This window comes from Nansenia antarctica, assembly GCF_963989245.1.
Source record: "Nansenia antarctica genome assembly, chromosome: 5".
Classification (NCBI taxonomy): domain Eukaryota; kingdom Metazoa; phylum Chordata; class Actinopteri; order Argentiniformes; family Microstomatidae; genus Nansenia; species Nansenia antarctica.
The window spans coordinates 13,904,782-13,930,494 of record NC_137690.1 but is presented as its reverse complement, the minus strand read 5'-3'; the positions used below and the strand labels follow the sequence as shown (position 1 = coordinate 13,930,494).

Genomic DNA, 25,713 nt, shown 5'->3' with positions numbered 1-25,713 from the left:
GGTTCTTGTCTTGATAACGCTATGCACTGCAGCCTATGCAAACACTCCCTATGCAAACAAAACAACGTCGCCCCAACGTCAAAATAGAGCAGAAAATGTCACTTGAGTGAGTCAATTTATTGCCATAACACTTGTTTCATCTCTGCAAGAAAAAAAAGAGTGTGACAACACCTATTCCTGGTTGCCAAGATGCTGATTTTGTTCCCAAGGTCTTTTTCTTCGAGTGTGTCCAGCCAAGTGGATCTAACCTTGGTGAGGCAGAATGAGAATGGCAGTGTTGCTACAGGCCTGACGTGGCTGGCAGCGCTGCACACCCATAGGACAGGAATACTAATATGACCCGTCAAGCCAGACCCCCGAATGATACAACCTGTGAAATGATTCAAGTTATTGTCCGAAGACGCAGTAACCAACAGACAAAGCTAATTGTACAGGTATTAGCTTTAGACAGCGTCCTATCATTTATTTTACTTTTAGAAATTTATTTAAAAATAAAAGCTAAACCTTATAATAGCCTACCAAAAAATTGGGTTATTGGGTATTATTTTGGAACTAACCCAATCAAATCAAGTAGCCATATAGGCTAGGTGCCACCAAAATAAATTGCACTCATAATATCATATGTCAAATAAATAACAATATGTTTATTTATTTATTACTCATTTTATTTTTACGAACATGTTCAAACAACAAAAACAAACCAGGAAAATGTGTTTTTGTAAAGTGCGCTTGGAACATTCGCGAGACACGCAACGTCATGTTCAAATCTTTCTTGGTCGCGAGACGCGCTTACGTTACACCGAACTTATCTCCAAGGAGACCGAAATTCAGCGCTGAGCCAAAAGATAACATATCACCGCAAAAACTCATCACCAGTTAAAATGTCTGGCGATTTATCGTGTGACAATTCACCTGTATCAGAGGTAGTGCTAACTATTTTACATTTTAATGATGTATACGAAATTGAAGCAAGACCGGAGGAACCTGTTGGCGGCGCAGCAAGGTAACTGTAGCTAACTGTAACTGTAACTTAGCCTAGCCAATAACTGTAACTGTAACTTAGCCTAGCCATAACTGTAACTGTAACTTAGCCTAGCCATAACTGTCACTGTAACTGTAACTGTAACTGTAACCAGATAGCAAGCTGCACCATAACCCTAGTGTTCATATAGGCTAGCTAGGCCTACCACTCTGTATATATATATTTTTTAAAACTATGAGCACACGGAAAAAGTCAGAAATAACCTATAGAATAATATGTTTCGGCATTTGTGTGCTCATATAGCCTTTTCTCCGGATTGATTTAGATTTAATTGATTTAGATTGATTTAAAATATAGCAGTAATCTAGGCTTTGTTTCTTTTTGGCGATAATTACAGCACAGCTCACTGAATTAATTGTGTTGTTCCTCCCCCCAGGTTTGCCACAGCTCTGAAAAGATTCCAGGGGCTGAATCCTTTTGTAGTTTTCAGTGGTGACTGTTTGAGCCCTTCCTTGTTAAGCACAATCACAAAGGGAAAGCATATGGTAGATATTCTCAATAAATTAGGAGTCCATTGTGCAGTGTATGGTGAGTGCTTCTCTTTCCCACCATGCATTACTATTTCATTGAACATGCTGAAGAGGCCTGGGTAAACCCATTAAACATAGAGCACACACTCACACACACTCTCTCTCTCTCTCTCTCTCTCTCTCTCTCTCTCTCTCTCTCACACACACACACACACACACACACACACACACACACACACACACACACACACACACACACACACACACACACACACACACACACACCACATCCACATGCACATCCACAGATCCACCTATCCGTGAAAGCATATCCTGTGTTTCCCATGTCTTTATTTTTGAATGGTTTGGAATAACTTTACCTGATTTATAAAACAGGTCTGTGATGTTTCTGACATCATTTACATTTTCCAATCGCTCAAATCATCTATCCTTAATTATACATCAGTAAAATGTATCTATTCCCAAATAGTACTTAAAATATTTCCCTTTTCCTGATTTCCTTTGTTATCCTGATCACATGCTGATAACATTCTTCATGGTTGTTGTGCTGATCAAAATACTGTCCACAGGTAACCATGAGTTTGATTTTGGTGTGGATCACTTGGAAGAGATGACCCCACTGATGACCTTCCCCTGGTTTCTCAGTAATGTCTATGACAAGTGAGATTTACCTTCAAATACACCTGATTCACACAATGCAGTCTCTTCTTTTTGGTGCTGGGAATTAAAACCACAGTCCAGTTTAGCATGCAAGAATTTCCCTTGCTCCATTATTTGACAAATAAATGCAAAGTTGCACACTCTACTCATCTCTATTCTTCATCTATTTATTTCACCATGACGTTTTTTTGTTCTCACAAAAAGGTTCACCTCTCAAACATTGGGCCACGGCGTGGTCAGTAGCATCCTGGAGTGGAATGGCCTGAAGATCGGAATCATGGGACTGGTAGAGGAGGATTGGTTGGATATCCTGGGCACAGTGGACAAAGACAACATTGACTATAAGGACTACGTCGAGACAGCCAATCGTCTCTCTGCGGAGCTGAGGCAGAACGGGGCAGAACTGGTCATAGCACTCACCCATATGAGGTGGCGCAATGACATCAGGCTGGCATCGGACTCCAAGGGACTGGATCTCATACTGGGAGGTCATGACCATGAGTATGGGGTTTTGGAGGTGAACGGTATCCTAATAGTGAAAAGCGGGTCTGAGTTCAGGTACCTGTCGAAGATTGACGTAGTGAGGGACCCGGATATGAAGTTCAAGTTTTGTTGTCATAAGATATCCACGCTTAAACACCTGGAGGAGGATCCTGATATCAAACAGATTGTGGAGGGATACACCAGTAATGTGCAGGTATGTGTGGAGGAATACACCAATAAAGGGCAATAGTATTACAGTAGTACCTGCTTAGGACACTCAGATTTAGTCTGTTCATTTTTCCCTGTTAGTGTTCCACCCACCATCAGGTGATACAGATACTAACACCCACCTCCAGTAGTCTGTTTATATAACATGTAATGGGTTGTTGAAAAAAAATATAGATAGAATTAATGAATGTGAAATGCTGTGTCACTATCTCTCTCATGCTTTCTCCCCCCCCCCCCCTCTCTGACTCTCACTCAGCATATGCTAGGAGAGGTCCTCTGCCATACGGATGTGGACTTGGATGGGCGCTACGCGACAGTGAGACGGACAGAGTGCAACCTGGGTAATCTGATCACCAATGCCATGCTGGAGGCTACTCATGCTGAGGTGGCGTTTTTAAATTCAGGTTACTACATTTTCCATACTCTTTGTCATTGTAATGCATGGAATGGAATCAGGAATGGTATCAAACGTGTGAGTTGGTTATGAAATATGACTACCGCCACAAAGTATGGCCTGTATGAAGTAGAAATAAACCATGTATGCAGTGGAGGAGAAAAGAGCATAAGGTTTTTTTCTTATTCTATTGTTTGTTTATATCTGGTGTGTGAAGCTATGTGAATAGAAATTGAATGCACATTTCTTCACCAATGTAATTGTGACTTTGTCCTTTCCCTGTAGGTACCATGCGTTCAGACCGTATCCACGTGGCAGGCCCCCTGACCATGCGTGACCTGATGCAAATCCTACCCATCAAGGAGCCAGTACTGGTGGTGGAGGCCACGGGACAGCAGCTGTATGAGGGCTTGGAGAACGGCGTGAGAAACTACCCTGCTCTTGATGGAAGGTAGGCCACCCTCCTGGAGCAGTGTACCATAGAGTGCAATATAGGAAAAATAACCTCCCGTGTATCTTCTTTCTGCTCATTTTATTTCTTATTCATTTGCAAGGAAAGTGAGATATCATGTGACATAACTATGTCAAAAAACATGACGGAGAAGTGCCAAAAATATGGGAGTTTTTCACGAGGCTTTGACATTTCAGGTTTCCCCATGTTGCTGGAATCCAGTTTGGCTTTGACCCCAATAGACAACCTGGTCAAAGGGTCATTGCTGAAACTGTGAAGGTCCAAGGCAAGAGTCTAGACAGAGACAGAAAATACTTGGTTGCAATGAAAGAATTCCTAACAAAGGTATTGTATAGTACATCTGGCCTTTACATCCTCCCTAGATAAGATAAGATAAGATAAGAACACTTTCTTGTCCATTAAAATGCGAGTTGAAATATCAGTGTTTATCACTAGATTACTAGATGCTTTTTGTAAATTGAGAATAGCTAAATGAAAAATAAGTGGACAGGGAAGATTGTCGCCACTAAGTAACGCAAAGGAACCATTGTCTCCAGGGCAAAGACGGCTACACCATGTTCAACAAATGCCCTCTGAGGCTTGACATTGTGAACGCCCAGCTACTCTCCACCATCCTCATCAACCATTTTGAGTCAGGCCAGATCATCAGACGCTTGAAGACCTGCAAGTCTGGCCACTGGATGGGTCTCATCAAGGTCTCCAGCAGCCCATCTGTGACTGGTGAGGAGAGCTGCTCATGTATCTGATCATTCATTTATTAAATCATTGAATCGTTCATTCATTTATAACCATTATAATGTATAAACCGTGAAGTCAAATTAAGATAACAAATTGACACCTGAGTGGACTTAGCTTTAACCTTTTTACTTTTGTTGTTGTTGAGCTTATCACATGTTGTATGTGAATATTACTTAACCTAGACTCTGCATTATTGTGTGTTTATGCAGCCATTGAGAGAAGTGTCAGTGAGCAGCTGGAGGGAGTGGCTGTGGGTGTGGCTGTTGTGCCTGGAGTTGAAGGCAGGATATTCCATGTCCATACTGAAAGCCAATTAGAAACAGAGGGCGATGACATGGAGGAGTATTCCAAAGATCTCAACAAGGACTCCACTGTCCCCTAGGTGACAGTGCATCAAGTGTGTCAATTGTCAAAGTTAAATATTGTCAATGAAAACAAATGCGATATTGACCATTACAGTTTGTGGATAGCACATGAACAAACATGATGACATGAGAATAAGAAATAATTGTTTTATTATTGCAAGAGTTTTACAGGTGGAGACATCTATAAACTCTTACAACCTCTGTATTGATTTGTCCATGCAATTGTATGTACATTTAATTGACATTTCTCAATAGTATTCAAGTGAAGAAATGTATGTCCCATATGTAATTTGTTTACACAGAGAATCTATTGAAATGTAGACGTGTCATTAACTCTACACTGGGTAGCAGCCTTTATACAGATTGATGGTAATGGGTCAGCTGATACTGTACAGTATTTCAATGGATAAGAAAATGATAAGCCTGCATGTCATGAACTCAATGTCGACTTTAATAAACTCCAGTTTTCTTCATTTCTTTGTCATAGGCCCCTTGTCACAGAAGCCCAAAATAACACCAATTAGAACAAAGGGCACCAAAAAGACTTACTCAAAATATGTCCACATATCATGAGTTCCATCAGGGGTCCTTGAACAGACTGTCATATGAGCAGGGCATCACTATTTTGCACTCATGCTCTCTGTTATTGGGAAGATGCCATTAGCTCTGAAAACACACTGGCCTTGCACATTGACTGAGATGATCTCATTAAAAAGGAATACATCCCGCCAGGGGTTGTTTCAACACAAAAACAAAGTGGCCCAGTTCTTCAAGTCATTTCCTTTTCCTTTTCATAGAAAGAAAAAGGATATGCCTCTTTTAATGTACATTCATGTTATAACACACACGTTTATTTCAAGCAAGACCATTGTAAAGACTTTGAATGACTGAGTGCAGACACGAGAAGGAACATAGTGCTCTAATGCCAAAACTAAACAAATAGAATTACACAATGGCCATGAGGGGCATTAAGAGCATAAAATAGAATGAATTGGATCCACAATCCACATCAAAGATGCACTACTGAGAAAAACATCTGAAATTAATTTTCTAAATGGAGCACTTCAGGAAAAGCCATCTTTAAAATGATACTGAGAGGATAAACTGAATGTGCTCACCTATCTTTCAATACATAATTGAAACGAACCACCGGAAATGCTTGAACAGAATTATACTTTTAGCAGGACTGAAGGCAGCTTCCAAATAATTGCTATCATCAGGTATTTCAAGTCAATGCTGGAAGCTTTAATGATCCATCAGACTTGAACAGAACATGCTTTTTGTGTGCATCACAGAGAACATTAATTCCCCTAAGAACCCCTACACAGTTTCCTAATTTTAATGACTTATTGATGACTAAAAACAACCTGGCACACTGTTGTTTTTCTTCTACCAGACAGTGCACATCCAACCTGTCACTCACTCACTCTTCCTCCACTCCTCCTTAAACTCTCTAACTCAATAATCCATTCATCCACCCATCTATAACATCCATCCATCCAGCCATCCATCCATCCATCCACCCATTCTTCAGTTTTTGCTGCCATCTTCAAAAGGAGGGGAAGAAGAAGTAGCAGAGGAAGCAGAAGATGAAGAAGCCGATGACCCAGTTGACTGAGTAGATGTAGATGATCACCATGTCCATGTCAAAGCGCCAGCCGCGGGAGTCATCCTCAAAGTCCATGGCGTCCAGACGGTAGCCCCCGTGGGGGAACTGACGTCTGGCGATGGGACTAGCCTGCCTCTGGAAACCTGGAGGAGTGACACAGGAGAAAATCTGATTGGTGATTCTCTCTATATGTTACATTACTAGATACTTCATGATACCTCATGTAATTATTTAATGGTAGAGCCTTTATAAAGGCTGTATGTAACTACTTAGTCATTAGAAGAGTAATCAACAGTGACCAACAACTATACAACTAATTATTTTCTTTTTCTGTTCATTGTTTCATAGCCTACATATTACCTGTGTTAAATTCAGAGGAGTAAATACTGTACATGCAAGTTTACACAACTGATTACAGGGTATCTATCTACATAACATATGAGCAATAAAGTGTTACCACAAACTGTACATTTAATCAAAGTCTATGGAGATTCAGCAATAACGCACCTCCGAAAATACGGAAAAGTTTCCTGCAGCTAGGGAGAGGCCACTTTGCACAGCTGGCTTTCTGGAAATTCTGTTTCCTGGAGAGATATTCCTTTGGGAAGAATGTCCGGGCTGTGTGGTTCAATTCTAACAGACAGACAAAGAACAATCGGAGCATTAGGGTTTCCTGTCAGATTGCCTTCATTTCCCATCTCATCATTGTTTATCTCTGATTATCTGGGTACATTTTGTTTCATTTTGTTGTGTCTTTTCAAGAATGTAAACATTTAGCAAATCTTTCCTAAAACAGTAAGTGATGAAAATGAATCTACATATTTTCTGTGGGGACAAGAAGCGAGTGTAAAGTAGTGATTAAGACACATGCGTAGCCCAGCATTGCCAGTCCCCCCTCCAGTCTCCCCTATTTACTCTCCAACGTTGTCCATAGTCTGACCTTGGCTTTGATAATCAACAGAAGAATCTCATCTAAAATCCTCGCCAGCCAATCACAGTCAAGAACCCTTAATGTATGAGGTCCTCGTAAGTACAGAGCCACTCTGCCTTTAATGGTGTTAGCAGTCTCTCTCTCTCTCTCTCTCTCTCTCTCTCTTCAGCACAGTCAAAACTAGGCCAACATGATATAACCTCATTGTGTATTCATAGATTAATCTGATTCAGTTCCAGTCAACTAATATACTGTAAAACATTTGTGATCATAGCAACCCTATACTGTTGGTTATCCTTATCAAAGTGAACATAGGACAGAGGGAGCTGAAGACTCGGACAGCTGCTTCAACCAGAAATGACCAAAAGGGCATCAAACGGTCAACATTTAATTTCTGACCACACTCATCAACATTCATATGATTTCAAAGGTCATCCTCACTGGTCACTGATTTCCTCAATAACACTTTGAGTCATTCAGTCAGACCTACACTGCAGTAAGACATAGTAGGTGAAAAAACAAAACAATGTATGTGCCAATGAAATCACAAATTGGTAATGTATGTCCACATGTGTGCATAGACAGTTACTGCACGAACATTGCAACTGTATTTCGACATCTGTATTTAGTTACGTTTCTATCTTATTCAGCTATTTATATATTGTAGATGTCTCAGATTATGTAAAGGTCTCTGTCATAGGCATGAATGAGTAATGTGGTCAGAGCTGAACCCAAGGTGTCTACAGTACTATTCCCTAGGGCGATCTACAGCTGGGCCCCTCTCACAATGTGCAGCTTGGATTTCTCTGCTTAACTGCAATATGAACAATAATCTTGGATCCCAGAATCTCTTCTCTCGGTTGAGATTCTGGGGTCACAGGCAATAAAAAGTGCTGTCTGAAGTTGTAAGCAAGTCCACACCCCTCTAAACGTTTTGCTGCAAGCTCCACCTGAAGAGCCGAACTGCACGTAATGACCCTCCTCGGCCCATGCTATTGTTTATAAACCGATGTCCACTCAGTGCATGAAATGAAAACATGGTAGCATTTAGCAGGTGAGCAGTGTGCATTCAATAGTCTTTTTCGAAAGAAATCAGTTGAAATCCTAGCCTCGATTTGAAGTACTCCTCTCTATTTGTCAGTAGAATCTGTGTGCCGCTGGAGAAATGATAAGTATTTAGTGATCCTAAAACTGTTGTTTGTTATATTGAGTGGGCTCTTCAACACTTTCATAAACTATTCGTAATATAAAACAAAAAAACAAAAAATGATTTTTGGTAATTTACACGACTTGAGAATTGCCGGCATGCAGACATTATCACCAGACTGTGTCACAAATAATACCATCACTCATTTGACTGTATTGTAATTAAATTGTAGTCTCATCTTAACTATATACAATACTACTGGTCAGACCAAGGGATGCGTCCCAATTCCCCTAAATGCGTTCCTGTCATGTCCTTTCCTTCAGAAGCACAATCCTCCCAAACCCATATAATACTTTCAAGGCTAGACAACGCACAACATACTAAGATTGTGATTTAGGTGAACTATCCCTTTACTTAAGATAGCGTTATTTTTTTCAGATTGCTCACCCTTCTGAAAGAAGACGTGTGTGATGATGGTCCTACAGAGGGGACACGGGGTGTTGGTAGGGCTATTCTTGGCCAGGGTTCTCAGGCAGGGCTCGCAGAAGATGTGGTTGCAGGGGTGGCACATGTAGGGGCTGAAGTAGACGTCCAGACACACAGCGCAGATGTAGCCCTCTCTGTCCCCAGCACTAACGTCCTCCTCCTCATCACTACTGCTGCTCGATGGATTCCCTGTCGAACTCTGGTACAGAAGAAAGAGGATACACAACAATACATTCAACGTCATGGTCAATGTTAATTCAATAATTGTGCCTTGTTCATGATTCCTTTTGTTGTGAATCCCTCATCGGCTCCGCCCCCTCCTGCCTCGTTGGCGCTCGTTGAGCCTCATCAGGCTCAAGTGGAGACAGCTGGGTCCAGCTATCAACTCAGGAGGAGGCAGCCCTATAAGAAGCCCCAGAAACCTTCCTCCGACGCTTGATTATTTTTACCCATGTGGTTAGTAGTTTGGCTCTCCCTATTGTCTCTTCTCGTTCAAGTAGTTTCTCTTCAGAGTTTTTGTTTGTTTGTTATTTTGCTAACCGTAGTTGTTTTCTTTGTTGATCCTCGCTCCCCAAAGGAACCTGCCTCCCCCTGCCTAGACCTCCTGCCTGCCTATCGACTACGTCTCCTGCCTATGTCCCTGCCTGCCTAACGACCACCCCTCCTGCCTATGCCCCTGCCTGCCTACCGCCTACTCCTCCTGCCTAACCCCCTGCCTGCCTGCCGCCTACTCCTCCTGCCTAACCCCCCCGTCTGCCTGCCTGCCGACTATTCCCCCTCTCTGCTCTGGACTGGTTAGTACACGTACATATTTCAACACTTCACTCATCTACATATCTACACCACACTAGTTTTGCACGCTAGACACTCACACCCAGACACATAGAGTACAGTTCCACTCACACCTCATTTACATTATCCAGTTCTCTGGCATCCACACATTCCCCCCACTTAGGCCCCGTTAGAGTAGGGTTATTCTTTTGTCCATCATTTTAATAAACCCTTTTATTATTAGTTTGCCTCTTGTGTCCGTCTGTTCTGGGGTTCTGCCACACTTGACTCTTTTGCTAGTGCTACCCTAACAGAATAATCAAGCCAAAATGAGTCAAGGCAGCACCTCGGGGCAGACGCCCGCAGTTAAGCCCAACCCAGTGTCCCATTCAGTTGACGAGCTTGTTTCCGCCCACGCGGCCGAGCTCGCGTCCCTCCAGGCGGAGTTGTGTAAGGCTTTCCCCTCCGTTCAGGGTAACATCGCTGAGCTCCAGAAGTCGTCCACCTCCGCCTCAGCTGCTCTCGCCTCCCTTGCTGTCCAGATGGGCACTCTTGTCTCTGCGGTGGCTTCCATCCAGCTGAGGCTGAACACGCTCCCTGGAGGAGCTGCAGTCCCTGCTCCCCCTGCTGATTCACCGGGGGTTCCAGCCCCCCCAGGGCGAGCTCCCGCCCAACCCGAGCCCAACCTGGTTACCCCTCGACCCTTTGGAGGGAACTTTGATCTGGGCAGAGGGTTCCTGACCCAGTGTGAACTTTTTTTTGCTTTCCAACCGTCCAAGTATGGGTCAGAAGAGGCTAAAGTAGCCTTCATTATGTCCCTCCTGGTGGACAAGGCTCTAGACTGGGCCATAGCCGTGGTGGGCAGAGACCCACATCTTGCCCAGGACTACGAGGCGTTCCGCCGGGAGTTTTCCTTTTTGTTTGACCACCCCTCTGACGGCGCGGACGCCGCCTCCAGGATGCTGGAACTCCGGCAAGGCTCCAGGACCGTCGCGGACTACACCTTAGAGTTCCGGATCCTCGCCGCCGACAGCGGGTGGGGAGACATAGCGCTCCTTTGCGCCTACCGGCGGGGTCTGAGTGAGGCGGTGAAGGACCTTATCGTCCGGGACCGCCCAGGCTCCTTTCAAGAACTGGTCACCTTGTCCCTACAAATGGATGAGCGCCTGCGGGAGCGCCGCCAGGAGCGCAGCCAACGCGCCGTGGGGCCCCCTCACTCGGTCCCCAGCCGCACGTCCTCTCTCCCCCGTTTTGCGGCCGTCCACTCGGCCCTGCCCCCTCGGGTTCCCATGCTCTCCCCAGCCCCGTCCACCTCTGAGTCAGCGGAGGAGCCCATGCAGGTCGGCCGGTCCCGCCTCTCTCAGGAAGAGAGAGAGCAGAGAATGCGGGGCGGGCTGTGCCTGTATTGCGGAAGACCCGGACACGTCCTCCGAACCTGCCCGGCGCGGCCAAAAGACCCGGCTCGCTAAAAGAGGGGTTTTTGGTGAGCCGTGCCTCGATCCCCCAACCCATCAAGAACCACAACCGGCTGTTCCCAGCCACCCTCTCCTGGGGTGAGGAGTCCATTTCTGCCGGCGCCCTCATTGACTCCGGGGCCGACGAGTGCTTGATGGACATCACCCTCGCTCGTCAGGCCGGCATCCCGCTCGTTCCCCTCGACCATGCCTTGTTCCCCCAAGCCATCGATGGGAGGCCCTTAGGTAGGATCACGCATAGCACTGAATCCCTCACCCTCACCATGTCCGGTAATCACGTCGAGACGGCACGTTTTCTTGTCCTCCACGCCCCCACTGCACCCCTAGTATTAGGTAGGCCGTGGTTGGAGAGACACGATCCCCACATCTCCTGGACCACTGGACGGATTTTGGGCTGGAGCATCCCCTGTCATGCCAACTGCCTACGCTCCGCCCTCTCTCCGTCCAGCGGTCCCAGGCCCTTAGTCTCTCCCCCGGACCTCACTGGTGTCCCCTCTACGTATCTTGACCTGGCCATGGTGTTTAGTAAGGACCGCGCCCTTTCACTTCCTCCTCACCGGCCGTATGATTGTCCCATCAACCTCCTTCCCGGGGCAGCCCTTCCCAAGGGTCGTCTCTACAACCTCTCGGTCCCGGAGAAGGAGGCAATGCGCAATTATATAGCCGAGTCCCTAGCCTCGGGTGTAATTCGACCATCGTCTTCCCCCCTCGCGGCGGGCTTCTTCTTTGTGGCGAAGAAGGATGGTGGCCTGAGGCCCTGTATAGATTTTCGTAGTTTAAACACCATCACTGTTAAGAATAAATACCCACTCCCCCTTATGAGTTCCACTTTCGAGCCACTCACTCACGCCCGGGTGTTCACTAAACTTGACCTCCGCAACGCCTATCATCTGGTTAGGGTCAAGGAGGGGGACGAGTGGAAGACCGGGTTCAACACCCACCTCGGTCACTTCGAGTACCTGGTCATGCCCTTTGGCCTGTCCAATGCCCCCGGAGTCTTCCAGGAGCTGGTCAATGACGTGCTGAGGGACATGATAAATGTTTTCGTGGTTGTTTACCTGGATGATATCCTGATCTTTTCCCCGACCATGGAGGAACACCACCAACACGTGCGCCTGGTCCTACAACGGCTCCTGGAGAATCGTCTCTTCGTCAAGGCGGAGAAATGCGTCTTCCACTCCTCCTCTGTGACGTACCTGGGTAACGTCGTGGAGGAGGGGCAAATGCGCGCCGACCCGGCTAAGATTAAGGCGGTGGCAGAGTGGCCACGACCCACCGACCGAACACAACTCCGGCGCTTCCTCGGGTTCGCCGGGTTTACCCGGCGGTTCATCAAGGGGTTTAGCCAGGTGGCGGCCCCTCTCACTGCTTGTACCTCCACTGTTCGCCCGTTCTCTTGGACCCCTGAGGCTGAGGCGGCCTTCTCCACCCTGAAGGGCCTCTTTACGACCGCGCCGGTGTTGGCCCACCCGGATCCAGCCAGGCAGTTCATCGTGGAGGTAGACGCTTCAGACACGGGCGTCGGGGCCGTTCTCACCCAGCGGTCGGAGGAGGACCAGAAGGTCCACCCGTGTGCCTACTACTCTCGCCGGTTTGACCCTGCCGAGAGGAACTATGATGTGGGCAACAAGGAGTTGCTGGCCATCCACGCTGCCCTCGGAGAGTGGAGGCACTGGCTGGAGGGGGCTAAGCTGCCGTTCCTAGTGTGGTCTGACCACAAGAACTTGACCTATATGAGGACGGCAAAAAGGCTTAACCCTAGACAGGCACGCTGGGCCCTGTTCTTCAGCCGATTCGACTTCACCCTCACCTACCGCCCGGGGTCAAAGAACGTCAGGGCGGACGCCCTCTCCCGGCTGTTCCCGGGGGAGTCCCCGGATATGCCGGTGACCCAAGACACCATCCTCCCCCCTACCCGGGTGGTAGGTGTCGTCACCTGGGCCATCGAGTCGGTGGTCAGACAGGCCCAGCGTGCCGAGCCGGACCCAGGTACCGGACCCCGGCACAGACTTTTTGTTCCCTCCACTGTCCGGCCGCAAGTGCTAGAGTGGGGGCACTCTAGTCACTTTGCCTGCCACCCTGGCTCCCACCGGACAGCGGAGTTTATCAGCCGACGTTTTTGGTGGCCCACACTCCGGGGGGACGTTAAGGAGTTTGTGGGTGCCTGCACCATCTGCTCCCGAAGTAAGGCCTCCCATCGTCCTCCTTCGGGCCTCCTATGTCCCCTCCCTATCCCCGGTCGTCCTTGGTCCCACATCGCTTTAGACTTCGTTACGGGGCTCCCCTTATCCAAGGGTAAGGACACCATCCTAACCATTGTGGACAGGTTTTCCAAGGCTGTCCACTTTGTCGCCCTTCCCAAGCTCCCCTCCGCGGCCGAGACTGCTGACCTCCTCACGCTCCATGTGGTGAGGCTTCACGGCATTCCCCACAACATTGTGTCCGACCGGGGCCCCCAGTTCATCTCCAAGGTGTGGCAGGCCTTCTGTAAGGGAATTGGGGCCTCGGTCAGCCTCACCTCTGGATACCATCCGCAGTCCAACGGACAGGCCGAGCGGACCAACCAGGCCCTGGAGGCAGCCCTGCGTTGTGTCACCACCAGCAACCCCGCCTCCTGGGCCAAGTACCTACCATGGGTGGAGTATGCCATCAACACCATGGAGAGCTCCGCCACGGGTATGTCCCCTTTTGAATGCTCCTTGGGCTATCAACCTCCTCTCTTTCCCCAACAGGAGCTGGAGGTGGCAGTCCCGTCCACCAGGGTCCACCTCCGCCGGTGTCGGCGCATCTGGAGGACCACCCGGACCGCTCTGCTGCGGGCCACTGAGCGGTCCCGTCGCTGTGCCGACCGGCGGAGGGTGCCAGCCCCGGCCTATCGTCCCGGCCAGAAGGTCTGGCTGTTGGCCCGGGACCTGCCCCTCCAGACCGCCCAGACCTCCTCCCGTAAGCTAAATCCCCGCTATGTTGGGCCCTACACTATTGACCGGATTATTAACCCTGCAGCGGTTCGATTAAACCTTCCCCCTGCTCTCAAGGTCCACCCAGTATTTCACGTGTCCCTCCTCAAGCCTGTTTCCACTAGCCCCCTGTCCCCCCCCGTTCCAGCCCCCCCACCTCCCCGGGTCCTGAAGGATGGCGACCAGGTGTGGACGGTTGACCGCCTACTGGCTGTCCGCCGTAGGGGACGGGGGTTCCAGTATCTGGTGGACTGGGTGGGTTACGGCCCCGAAGACCGGAGCTGGGTGCCCCCGTCCTACCTCGCCGACCCCACACTCCTGGAGGATTTCTATCTGGCCCACCCGGACGCTCCAGGACGGTCGTCAGGTGCCTCCCCTAAGGGGGGGGGTACTGTTGTGAATCCCTCATCGGCTCCGCCCCCTCCTGCCTCGTTGGCGCTCGTTGAGCCTCATCAGGCTCAAGTGGAGACAGCTGGGTCCAGCTATCAACTCAGGAGGAGGCAGCCCTATAAGAAGCCCCAGAAACCTTCCTCCGACGCTTGATTATTTTTACCCATGTGGTTAGTAGTTTGGCTCTCCCTATTGTCTCTTCTCGTTCAAGTAGTTTCTCTTCAGAGTTTTTGTTTGTTTGTTATTTTGCTAACCGTAGTTGTTTTCTTTGTTGATCCTCGCTCCCCAAAGGAACCTGCCTCCCCCTGCCTAGACCTCCTGCCTGCCTATCGACTACGTCTCCTGCCTATGTCCCTGCCTGCCTAACGACCACCCCTCCTGCCTATGCCCCTGCCTGCCTACCGCCTACTCCTCCTGCCTAACCCCCTGCCTGCCTGCCGCCTACTCCTCCTGCCTAACCCCCCCGTCTGCCTGCCTGCCGACTATTCCCCCTCTCTGCTCTGGACTGGTTAGTACACGTACATATTTCAACACTTCACTCATCTACATATCTACACCACACTAGTTTTGCACGCTAGACACTCACACCCAGACACATAGAGTACAGTTCCACTCACACCTCATTTACATTATCCAGTTCTCTGGCATCCACACATTCCCCCCACTTAGGCCCCGTTAGAGTAGGGTTATTCTTTTGTCCATCATTTTAATAAACCCTTTTATTATTAGTTTGCCTCTTGTGTCCGTCTGTTCTGGGGTTCTGCCACACTTGACTCTTTTGCTAGTGCTACCCTAACACCTTTGATGTTTTTGAGCCACACGAACGCACATCATAGATCCACATTATAACATTGGCAAAGCCAGACACTTTGGATCAGAGAAAGAAGATAGATTGATCAAATTGACAGAAATTACACCATAAAAAGAGCTAGTGAGGAATTTCCATCTTTGTAGATTTGATCACAAATCCCCCCCCCCCGCCCCCTCTCTCTCTATCTCTCTCAGAAATCTGAATAACGCACTTTGACCCCCCCACGGCTCTGACAGCCACTCACTGCCATAATGATTTCCTGTGGAAGTTTATACTGTCAGTTCAGCTGGCAGATATCACACTGTATGTGAGAATGTGTTGGTCTCTACTCTCAGGAGATTCCATTCTATAATGTGTTCTATTCCCCTAAATCTTGCCAGGGAATTCTATTTGATAGGTGTAAAGGTATCACACTAGCACGTGCCAAAACAAAGGCACACATGAGGGTATGAGAAAGGAGCACTTTGGTGAAGGTTTTGTCTGTGTATGATGAGAATATGATATTATTTTAAGCCATTTAAATGTTATCCTGAATGGGGGCAATAGAGATGAGACTATTTAGCTTGAGGCTATTACTAAGCCTGAGACTTGAACACCAGTGATATTTGGCAGATCAAGCACAGCAGGAAAAGAAGACCCAGACATGCTTGGGGGTCTGCATGCAGCCCATTAAATGACACACAGAAGAAACAAGAGTGGCCACCATGTGGATACAGGTGATGGATATCATATTGTTATTATATTAAAACAAAAAAACAGGTCAGAAATCTTGGTGTAATTCTAGACTCCGATCGAAACTTCAACAGCCACATAAACTCTAACTAAATCAGCCTACTATCACCTGAAAAACATAACAAGAATGAGAGGTTTCATGTCCAAGCAAGACCTTGAAAAACTCATCCATGCATTTGTTTCAAGTAGACTTGATTATTGTAATGGTCTACTAACAAAAACAAAGAAATGTGAACACATTACACCAATCCTGAGATCCCTGCACTGGCTACCAGTCTCTCAGAGAATTGAATTCAAAATCCTCCTAATTACATACAAATCACAAAATGGTCTTGGACCAAAATACATATCAGATCTCCTCCCACCCTATATTCCCGCAAGGTCCCTAAGGTCAGCTGAGACAAATCAGCTAATAATTCCAAGAGTAAAAACAAAACACGGTGCAGCAGCTTTCAGTCACGCTGCTGCATGCTCCTGGAACAAACTCCCTGAAGAAATCAAACAGGCCCAAACCCTAAACATAATCTAAGCTAAAAACCTTCATGTTTTGCACCAGTTATGATTAAACACAAACACTTCTATCAATGTATTTTTTCCATTAACTATTGTCTTTTTAAACGTTTTATCCTCTTGCTGTATTTTTAAATAATGTATGTAAAGCACTTTGAATTGCCCCTGTTGTATGAAATGTGCTATACAAATAAACTTGCCTTGCCTTGCCTTATATTGTGATTCTGTGATTGTGATATTGTGATTATATACAGTATATATATTCTATATATCATGATTGTATTGCCTTTATTGTGTAGTTGTATTAAATTATCTTTATAAATAAAGATGACTTGTCTGGACTTGATGGATGAGAGACTGACTGTTGTATTTTAATACCAGGTGAAGAGGTGCTGCTCATCATGATCAGATAACAAAATGAGCATGTTAATACCAAGTGTAACAACAATAATGTTTCCTCAATAATGCATCTAGCTTCTAATGGTATAATTGTTGTTTCACACTCCGCAGTTACCAGACCCACTCTGCAGATCCCTGGTGCCTGATACGGCCCCAACAGTCAACTCACCCCCCCCCCCCCCCCCCAGGGGGCAACAGTTGCCACTAGAGACAGATCTAGGAGCACTCTTTCTTCCCCAACTCCTAACCTTTCCATTAGGGACAAAAATGCTAAATCTGACTTCAGATCAGGGTCTAGGGCCAACATTATCCTATTTCCCCTCAGGGCACCCATCCCCCTCCTCCTGGGGTTTGGTCTCTCCTCACACAGTCTAGCAGAGCCTGAGGGTCCTTCCAGAGTAATTACCACTCTCACACCCAGGGGGAGCTCTTGGGACCTCGCCACAGTGCCACGGTGCCGCCACTGCCTCCCAAGGTGTGTCATTAAAACGGAAAGTGGAACATAGAACACGGAACACAGGAACACAGGAGCACAGGAGCACAGGAGCACAGGAACACTCATCTAATCATGGCCACTCTCACACTCTCCCCGGGATGCAAACACCACAGCACAGTAGCTCTCCCTTTAGCTACACGACAACAAAGTATAGCCATGCAGAAACACAGTACAGCTACTGGACAACAATAGCACAGTATCCTACAGCTAAACATGGCTTTAATGTAAGATGAAACATGTCACATAGAGCTGTGAAAAAAACACACCAACACTTGGCAGTCAAACTGCCGCAGAACAACACAAAAATACACTGCGGTTACAATAATAGATACAAAATTACTCAGCACAATCTAAGCTATTTGTGAGCCACAACTACTCCTCAACATATCATGAGACTAAATGGACATGTTACTCAAAAAACCTTATAGTATTTAAAGTAAATTCACTCTTCATAATATGTATCTAAATCCATATTATGGTCTAAAACATTTTTTCCCCTTTTTTAAACACATCACTGGCTCTTTTGTCTCTAGTCACACATGAAGATAACACCTTCTAAAGGGCCTGAAATAGCTGTTACACCTGATTTGACATACTATACTGACATACAGTATAATGTACTGTGCTGTGAAGGTGCATCTTGTGCTTCAAGGAATGAATTGTATGTGAATCCCTCGAACACACAGAGCTAAAGCATGACTACAGAGAAACACTGATACTCCCATGTCCCTGCAAGTGGATATACACACATTCGTGTGCCTCCCTAAATGATGTAGACAGCAGACAGCACAGTGCCAACATATTTAATCTGATATCTCCTTTTACATAGATAAATCTCTCTCTACAATGCTGCATGGTATTCATCACAGCATACGAGGCAAACATAATCTTATAATCGTACAGTATGGCCCCAAATGTGTGTGATATGTATAGCAGCATTTCAATGTCAGGCTGATTTGTTTATGTCCGAAGGGAGGACATAAACAAATCTCAGAGGGAGACAGTTTAAACAAAACAACTTCCAATGAAAATCATAGAAGAAGAATTAAGAGAATGGATATTGCAATTCTGTGGCCAGAATCATTCCACTCCACCAACGTGACTGTGGGATCTGCGTCAGTCAATCAAATGTGAATCTGTTCTTTTGTTTGGGCGGTTGTGAAGGGCTCTCTAGCCAAGCCTCATCATGCAGGCAATTCAGATGTAACTCCACTTTAACTGCAAAGACAATGGCTATTGAGACGAGCTGGCTGCTGATGGGGCCTGACGAGTCAGTGACACACACACACACATACACACACACACATACACACACACATACATACACATACACACACACTCACACACACACACACACACACACACACACACACACTCACACACACACACACACACACACACACATACACACACACACATACACACACACACACACATACACACATACATACACATACACACACACTCACACACACACACACACACACACACACATACACACACACACACACACACACACACACAGACTCATACGCATACACATACGCACACACACACACACACACACACACACACACACACACACACACACACGCACACACACACACACACACACACACCATTACACAGCTGTCAAGAGTCAGTAATCAACCCACATACAGTTACCAAAAATCTACTGTGACAGATTATAAATCTGGCCTTGACATTTGGCTAAAGCAACAGACCAGCACCCACAGTGGTCCACACAGACTTATGGTAGGCATTATGGTAGGCATAATGGTAGGCATAATGGTAGGCATAATGGTAGGCATAATGGTAGGCATAATGGTAGGCATACTGGTAGGCATAATGGTAGGCATAATGGTAGGCATAATGGTAGGCATAATGGTAGGCATAATGGTAGGCATAAGTCTGTGTGGGCCACTGTGGGTGCTGGTCTGTTGCTTTAGCCAAAATGTCAAGGCCAGATTTATAATCTGTCACAGTAGATTTTTGGTAACTGTATGTGGGTTGATTATTTATATTATATATATGTTATATATTATGTTATATTAATCAACAACTTTACATCCTAAATATATATATATATTATATAATATATATATAAGATTTCAACTGGATCAATAAATATATGTAATGAAACCAAAAAAATCTTTGGTACTTCATCAGACATGATCAATTCCAACACTTTACTTTTTTTTACGTTGCCCCTAGACGAACGGTCCTCTATGACCAGCCAAAAATATACTTATCCTGTATAGCTGGTCTATTGCTAGCAACAGTTTTCTCACGATAATGAGTGCAGAGAGCAATTCGGACTAAAGCATGTGTACAACTGTAACACTTATTTCAAGGTCTACAGAAGAACAGCAGATTCTTTCGATGCTACTTAAATGTGGATGATTAGGAGTTTGAGGAACACCCAGAGTGGTCAACACAGTCAATGTGCCTCTCCTCTGCATTGGCTCTGTCCCTGGAGTGTGTCTTACCTGTCTGTTGTCCTGCAGCTGACTCTGTCTCCATCTCTCTCTCCTCCTCTGCCTCCTCCTCAGACTCTTCATCCTGTTCCTCTCTCGTTTACCCATCCTCCTCTCCACCGCTGGGGACGGGGACGCGTGCATGGTGGGTGTCGAGGTCTGTGTCATCACCTCCAATACACCACTGGTTCCTGCCTCTCCTCCTTCCGCCTCCACTTCTTCTTCCTCTCTCCTTACTCCCACCTCCTCCTCCTCCTCCTCCTCCCCCAATTCAGAGCTACTATGAGAAAGATGGCGTGGCCGAGTCCTTCGAGTCGGCGATGATCGGCCAACCCCCATCCCTGGCTCTACCCGGAATGCACCTGGTTCTCGAACCGTACGCAGTGTACCGCGGTGTGTTTCCGTGATGCCGGTCCTTGGCGACAGACTCCGTGGTGACGGTGCCGTGCCTCTGTTTCGGATGGAGGGGCGGACTAGGGAGGGAGAGATGGACCCCAAGTTTTGCCGTGGGACCTGGGGGTTGTTGCTGATGGTCCGGGGGTGGCTGGCGATGGGTCGTCTAGGAGAGGGTACTCCTCTCTGCAGTCTCCCAGATCCTTCTGAACCCTCCATGGTGTATGTTTGGAGAGGGTTGGAGTTGCTGTTAGAAAGGCTCTGTGTTCTGCTCCTCCTGTACTCTCTGTCCTGAGTTCTCTCTCTCTTTCTATCTCTGTCGTTCGTCCTTTCTCTCTCGTGGTCCCTTTCTCTGTGTCTCTGGCTATATCTGTTTCTGTCTCTTTCTCCGTCTCTACTTCTCTCTCCCAAGACTTCTCGTTCTCTGTCCCTCTCACTGTCTCTGTCTCTCACCCCTGTACTCCCTCTGTCACTGTCCCTCTCCCTGTCTCTACTTCTCTCTCCCAAGACTTCTCGTTCTCTGTCCCTCTCACTGTCTCTGTCTCTCACCCCTGTACTCCCTCTGTCACTGTCCCTCTCCCTGTCTCTAATGCTCACCCCTACACTCTCTCTGTCCCTTCCTCTGTAGTCCACACTGTGAGCCTTTCTATGGGCCTTTCTACCAGGCAGTGCAGGTCTTAGTAGCTGTTCCAACCCACCTGAGCGACCCTCACTCTCTGCTGCATCTACGTCTATGTCCCTGAAACGAGGCCTCACCTCCAGACACAGGGCTTCAGCCATACGCCCCAATTCACTGTCGCTGTCCTCTCCACCTCCACCACTAGGACCTCCCCCACCTGGACCTCCACCACTAGAGCCATATACATCAGCAGCTCCCACATGCGAGCACATGACCCAGCTCTCTCACACCCCACAGCAGTACTCACTCTGGCTGGTCACTTTGGATGGTCACCTCTCTCTCTCTGGTCCTCGCTCCAGTCCCCCCTCTCTCCCTGTCTCTACGGCCTTCCCTCTCTTTCTCTGGTCCCCCTCTATCCCTCCGGTCGTATCCCTGGTGGTTCTGGATGTTAGGGGCTTGAGCTCTCTCGGGGCTGAGGGGAGCGTTCGAGCGCACCGTCGACCCCCCAGACGTTCACAGAGGTGAGCCCCCCTGCCCTGCCCCGGTGGCCCCCTGGGACATTCTGCACTGTTGACAAAGCTAAAGCCCCCCTGGTGAGCCCCACCACAAAAGGGGCACGTTCACAGCCTCCCGATTGTCCCGTGGGGCCTATAGAAAACACGCAGCTACACGGCACAACAATGCAGCCATTGAACACACAAAAATAAGGCGAAATAACCAGAGCCACCTTTTTTTTCTAACCTGGTGTCAGCTCTTTCACTTTCTGGTTGATCAGCAGGGTGTATGTGTGTGTGTGTGTGTGTGTGTGTGTGTGTGTGTGTGTGTGTGTGTGTGTGTGTGTGTGTGTGTGTGTGTGTGTGTGTGCGTGCGTGCGTGCGTGCGTGCGTGTGTGTGTGTGCGCGTGTGTGTGCGTGTGTGTGTGTGTATGTGTGTGTGTGTGTGTGTGTGTGTGCGTGCGTGCGTTCGTACGTGCGTGCGTGCGTGCCTGCGCGCGCGTGTGTGTGTGGATGGAATGCCGACAAGGCAACAATTCTAAATAATGTAGATAAATGCAGTGCTATTTGTGTGTTTAAATGCTGTTTTACTGGTATGTGGTATTAGCATAAATAAATACTTCAACCTATTAGTAATTCAAATGTAATAATCTTAGGTCTTGAAGACAGCCTATAATTGAACGATTATGAAACTGAATCCTTTGAATATCTAAGTAACATAGTAACATTTGATACGATTTAGATTGTTTGAATAATCTTGTAGGCCTACAAACATAAAACGTTTCCTTGATTCATTCTAACTTTGGAAGAATTGAGGACAGGTAGGAAATGTGCAATTTGAGGCAAATATGAAAATTGGGGGGGAAATGCACACTAATCAACACTCAGGTGTGAAAGTGTAACCGAGTTGAGATGGTAAACTCACTCCTCTAATTTGGGATATTGAGGAGACGCTTAATTACGTGTCGAGATTCGGTCGGAGCAACTTGAACTGAGAGGCTACTATTTACAACAACTTGAAGTCCGTTCAAAAGCAACATGTCCAAGTGTAACTCTGTGTGCCAATGGCATCATATCAAATGCTCAACAGTATAACAGTATAACCTGTGGGATGTCACTCCTTCGTCGGGAGAGAGAATCGCATCTTACACACATCTGGTTGATGTTACACTGTTGCCCACAAAAAGTTTGTTTCAAAAAGGTGGATTGGAATTCTATAACTACACAGTGTACAATCAATGTTTTATCTGAGTACATCCAGATACATTGAGTGTTAAACAACGAATATCATACTGCATCTAGGCTACCATTGCTAACATCAGATAACATTAAAATGCTTATTGCATCAATGTGGATATCATAATCGGCCTTACAATAATAATATCATTTTACTCTGGTCTGATAACGCCCTCGGCAGCGTGATATCACCATCATCGTTACCAATTAGGCTATATCGTAGGACATAGCCTACTGTCTAGACGTACCACATCTTGAATGGCATATTTCATCCTTCTTCAATTAACATTCCTTTTATTTCTCTCTTTTATTGTACTCTCTCTCTCTATCTCTCTCTCTCTCGCTCTCGCTCTCTTTCTCACCAACATGCCTATAATACAGAACATCACAGCATTATGTGTGTATTAATTATTATTCATTATTAAATTATTATGTGACTAAAAGACGCATGTTCCATAGGGTGCAGGCGTCCGCGCAGTTCTCGCCTCATACAGCAGATGGCAGCAGATTTCCTCTCTGGGCTCCCGTGTGGAGCTGTCCACGGTCTGAAAATACGCGCATTGCTCCTAATAAGTAGTGTTACCTTTTCCATGTGAGAACAGAGAGTGCTAAAACACATAGACTGTTCTATCAATTTGATCATGTTAGAGTTTTAGTTCTTAGGCCTAATCGTTTTTTTTTTTTTTTTGAAATCTGTTGCAAATATGGAGGCCATCTCATCTGTTGAATAGAGATAATAGTTTTACCCGCAATGCTGAATAATAATACAAATGTGTCCCTTCCCAGTAGGAACGCACAGACGCGGGACAAAAAGGTTGTATAGACCACTGCATAATACGTAGGCCTAATGATGCATGGTGGTGATCATTGTTGGTGAAAAACAAACAAAAAAGAAACCAAAAACAGAGAAGCTCCGCTCTTCGTCCGTCTTCTGCAGCGAAGGACAGCTTGCTAGAGAAAGCAGGGCAACAAAACTCCACGGCGACCTCCTCGCCGCGTCTGACGTACCAACCGCTGCTGGTATAAATGAATTCACGGCGTCACCATACGCAGATGATTCACAGGACCAGTAAGCGCCCATGCAGCCCCCGACACATACACACTTACTTACACACAAACACACACAAGACCACGGCACGTCATGCGTCCTCGGAGCGAGGGAACGGACACGGAGACTCCGATGGACCCTGGTAGTACCCCTACTGGCGCCGGCGCGAGGGACTGAGCGACCCCCGATCCCCCCGCTGCGTGCCCCCTTCTGTCCCGTCCTGTCAGACCCGTGTGTAGGGTATCCCGTGGACACAATATGGATTTTACGAACAGCAGCAGCGACAATTACACGACTACTACTACTTTCTCCGACGTCGTTCCCGACTGGCATGACAATGAGAACAGCACGGCTTCTAGAACTTTTCCCGAAGTGGAGTTGAGTTATCAGGTGGTCACAACTGTGCTCCTGGCCGCCCTTATCCTATGTTCCATATTTGGGAACGCGTGCGTCGTCGCGGCCATCGCGTTGGAGACGCGTCTCCAGAATGTGGCCAACTATCTCATCGGTTCCCTGGCCGTCACAGATCTCATGGTATCGGTTCTGGTTCTGCCCATGGCGGCCCTTTATCAAGTGCTAAACAAATGGACCTTGGGACAGGAGATATGTGATATATTTATCTCTCTGGACGTATTGTGCTGCACATCGTCCATTCTGCACCTGTGCGCAATTGCTTTGGACAGGTACTGGGCTATAACCGACCCCATTGACTATGTAAATAAACGGACACCCAGACGAGCTGCGATCCTGATAAGCGTGACATGGCTGATCGGGTTCTCCATCTCCATCCCGCCTATGTTAGGCTGGAGGAAAGCCGAGGACAGGGCGAACCCCGACGCCTGCACCATCAGCCAGGACCCGGGCTACACCATCTACTCGACTTTCGGAGCTTTTTACATCCCGCTTATTCTCATGCTGGTACTCTACGGGCGGATATTCAAGGCTGCCAGGTTCCGAATTCGAAAGACAGTGAAAAAACCTGAGAAAGCTAAAGTGGCAGAAAAGTGCTTGACCGTATCGCCGGCGATGATCCACAAGAAATCCAACGGAGAGTCAAACAAGTTCAACTCCTTGTGCGTAAACGGCGCGGTGAGGCACGGGGAGGAGGGCGAGTCGTTGGAGATCATTGAGATTCACAACTCCAGGAACCACCTGCCCCTCCCGAACACCCCACAATCCACGCCGCAGGGGTTCGAGAACAGGAACGAAAAGAACACAGATGCCAAGAGGAAAATAGCCTTGGCGAGGGAGCGTAAAACGGTCAAGACGCTCGGAATCATTATGGGGACTTTTATTTTCTGCTGGCTGCCGTTTTTCATCGTGGCGCTGGTATTGCCTTTTTGCGCGGAGTGCTATATGCCCGACTGGCTCGGAGCGGTTATAAACTGGCTGGGCTACTCTAACTCTCTCCTCAACCCCATCATATATGCCTACTTCAACAAAGACTTCCAAAGTGCTTTCAACAAGATCATCAAATGCAAATTCCACAGATCGTAAAGTCGCTCATTCATTGTGTACAGGTGTTTAGCCTACTTCATTTTTGAATTACGGATTCGAGGGGCTAAAATGTAGTGGTCTATGGATTTGATAAAACGCAAAAAGGTAACAGACTCATATTCAGGGACAGTCTATTTTCAGTGTGATTTACAAACATAATGCAGACGTCTAACTGAGCAGGATTGACGATGGACATTACAAGTCACATAGGACATGGTGACTAGAGAACCAGGCAGTATGAAACTACTGTAGTGTACACGCTGCTCCCGTTTATTCGATGTTGTAGCTACAGTATATCTGCGAGGCATCGATGTATCCATGCAAGACATGTCATGCATTGTGCTGAAACCATGCATTCCATC

The 25,713-nt window shown here is 47.1% G+C and overlaps 3 protein-coding genes across 3 annotated transcripts in view; 1 reads left to right on the top strand and 2 right to left on the bottom strand.

The window, feature by feature from the left end:
• Positions 1-25,713, bottom strand: part of LOC308157759 (importin-11-like) — a gene marked incomplete at both ends in the record, with an annotated part of 254,304 nt that overhangs the window by 5,862 nt on the left and 222,729 nt on the right. The window lies entirely within an intron of this gene.
• rnf180a (ring finger protein 180a) lies at positions 6,423-21,237 on the bottom strand (the record flags this gene model as incomplete). Its single annotated transcript, XM_080532846.1, has 5 exons — positions 6,423-6,625; positions 6,990-7,115; positions 9,008-9,245; positions 20,077-20,186; positions 21,156-21,237. 5 exons carry the CDS (start codon positions 21,235-21,237, stop codon positions 6,423-6,425), a joined length of 759 nt encoding a protein of 252 aa, XP_080388972.1.
• LOC308159316 (5-hydroxytryptamine receptor 1A-alpha-like) lies at positions 24,113-25,351 on the top strand (the record flags this gene model as incomplete). Its single annotated transcript, XM_080533081.1, has 1 exon — positions 24,113-25,351. One exon carries the CDS (start codon positions 24,113-24,115, stop codon positions 25,349-25,351), a length of 1,239 nt encoding a protein of 412 aa, XP_080389207.1.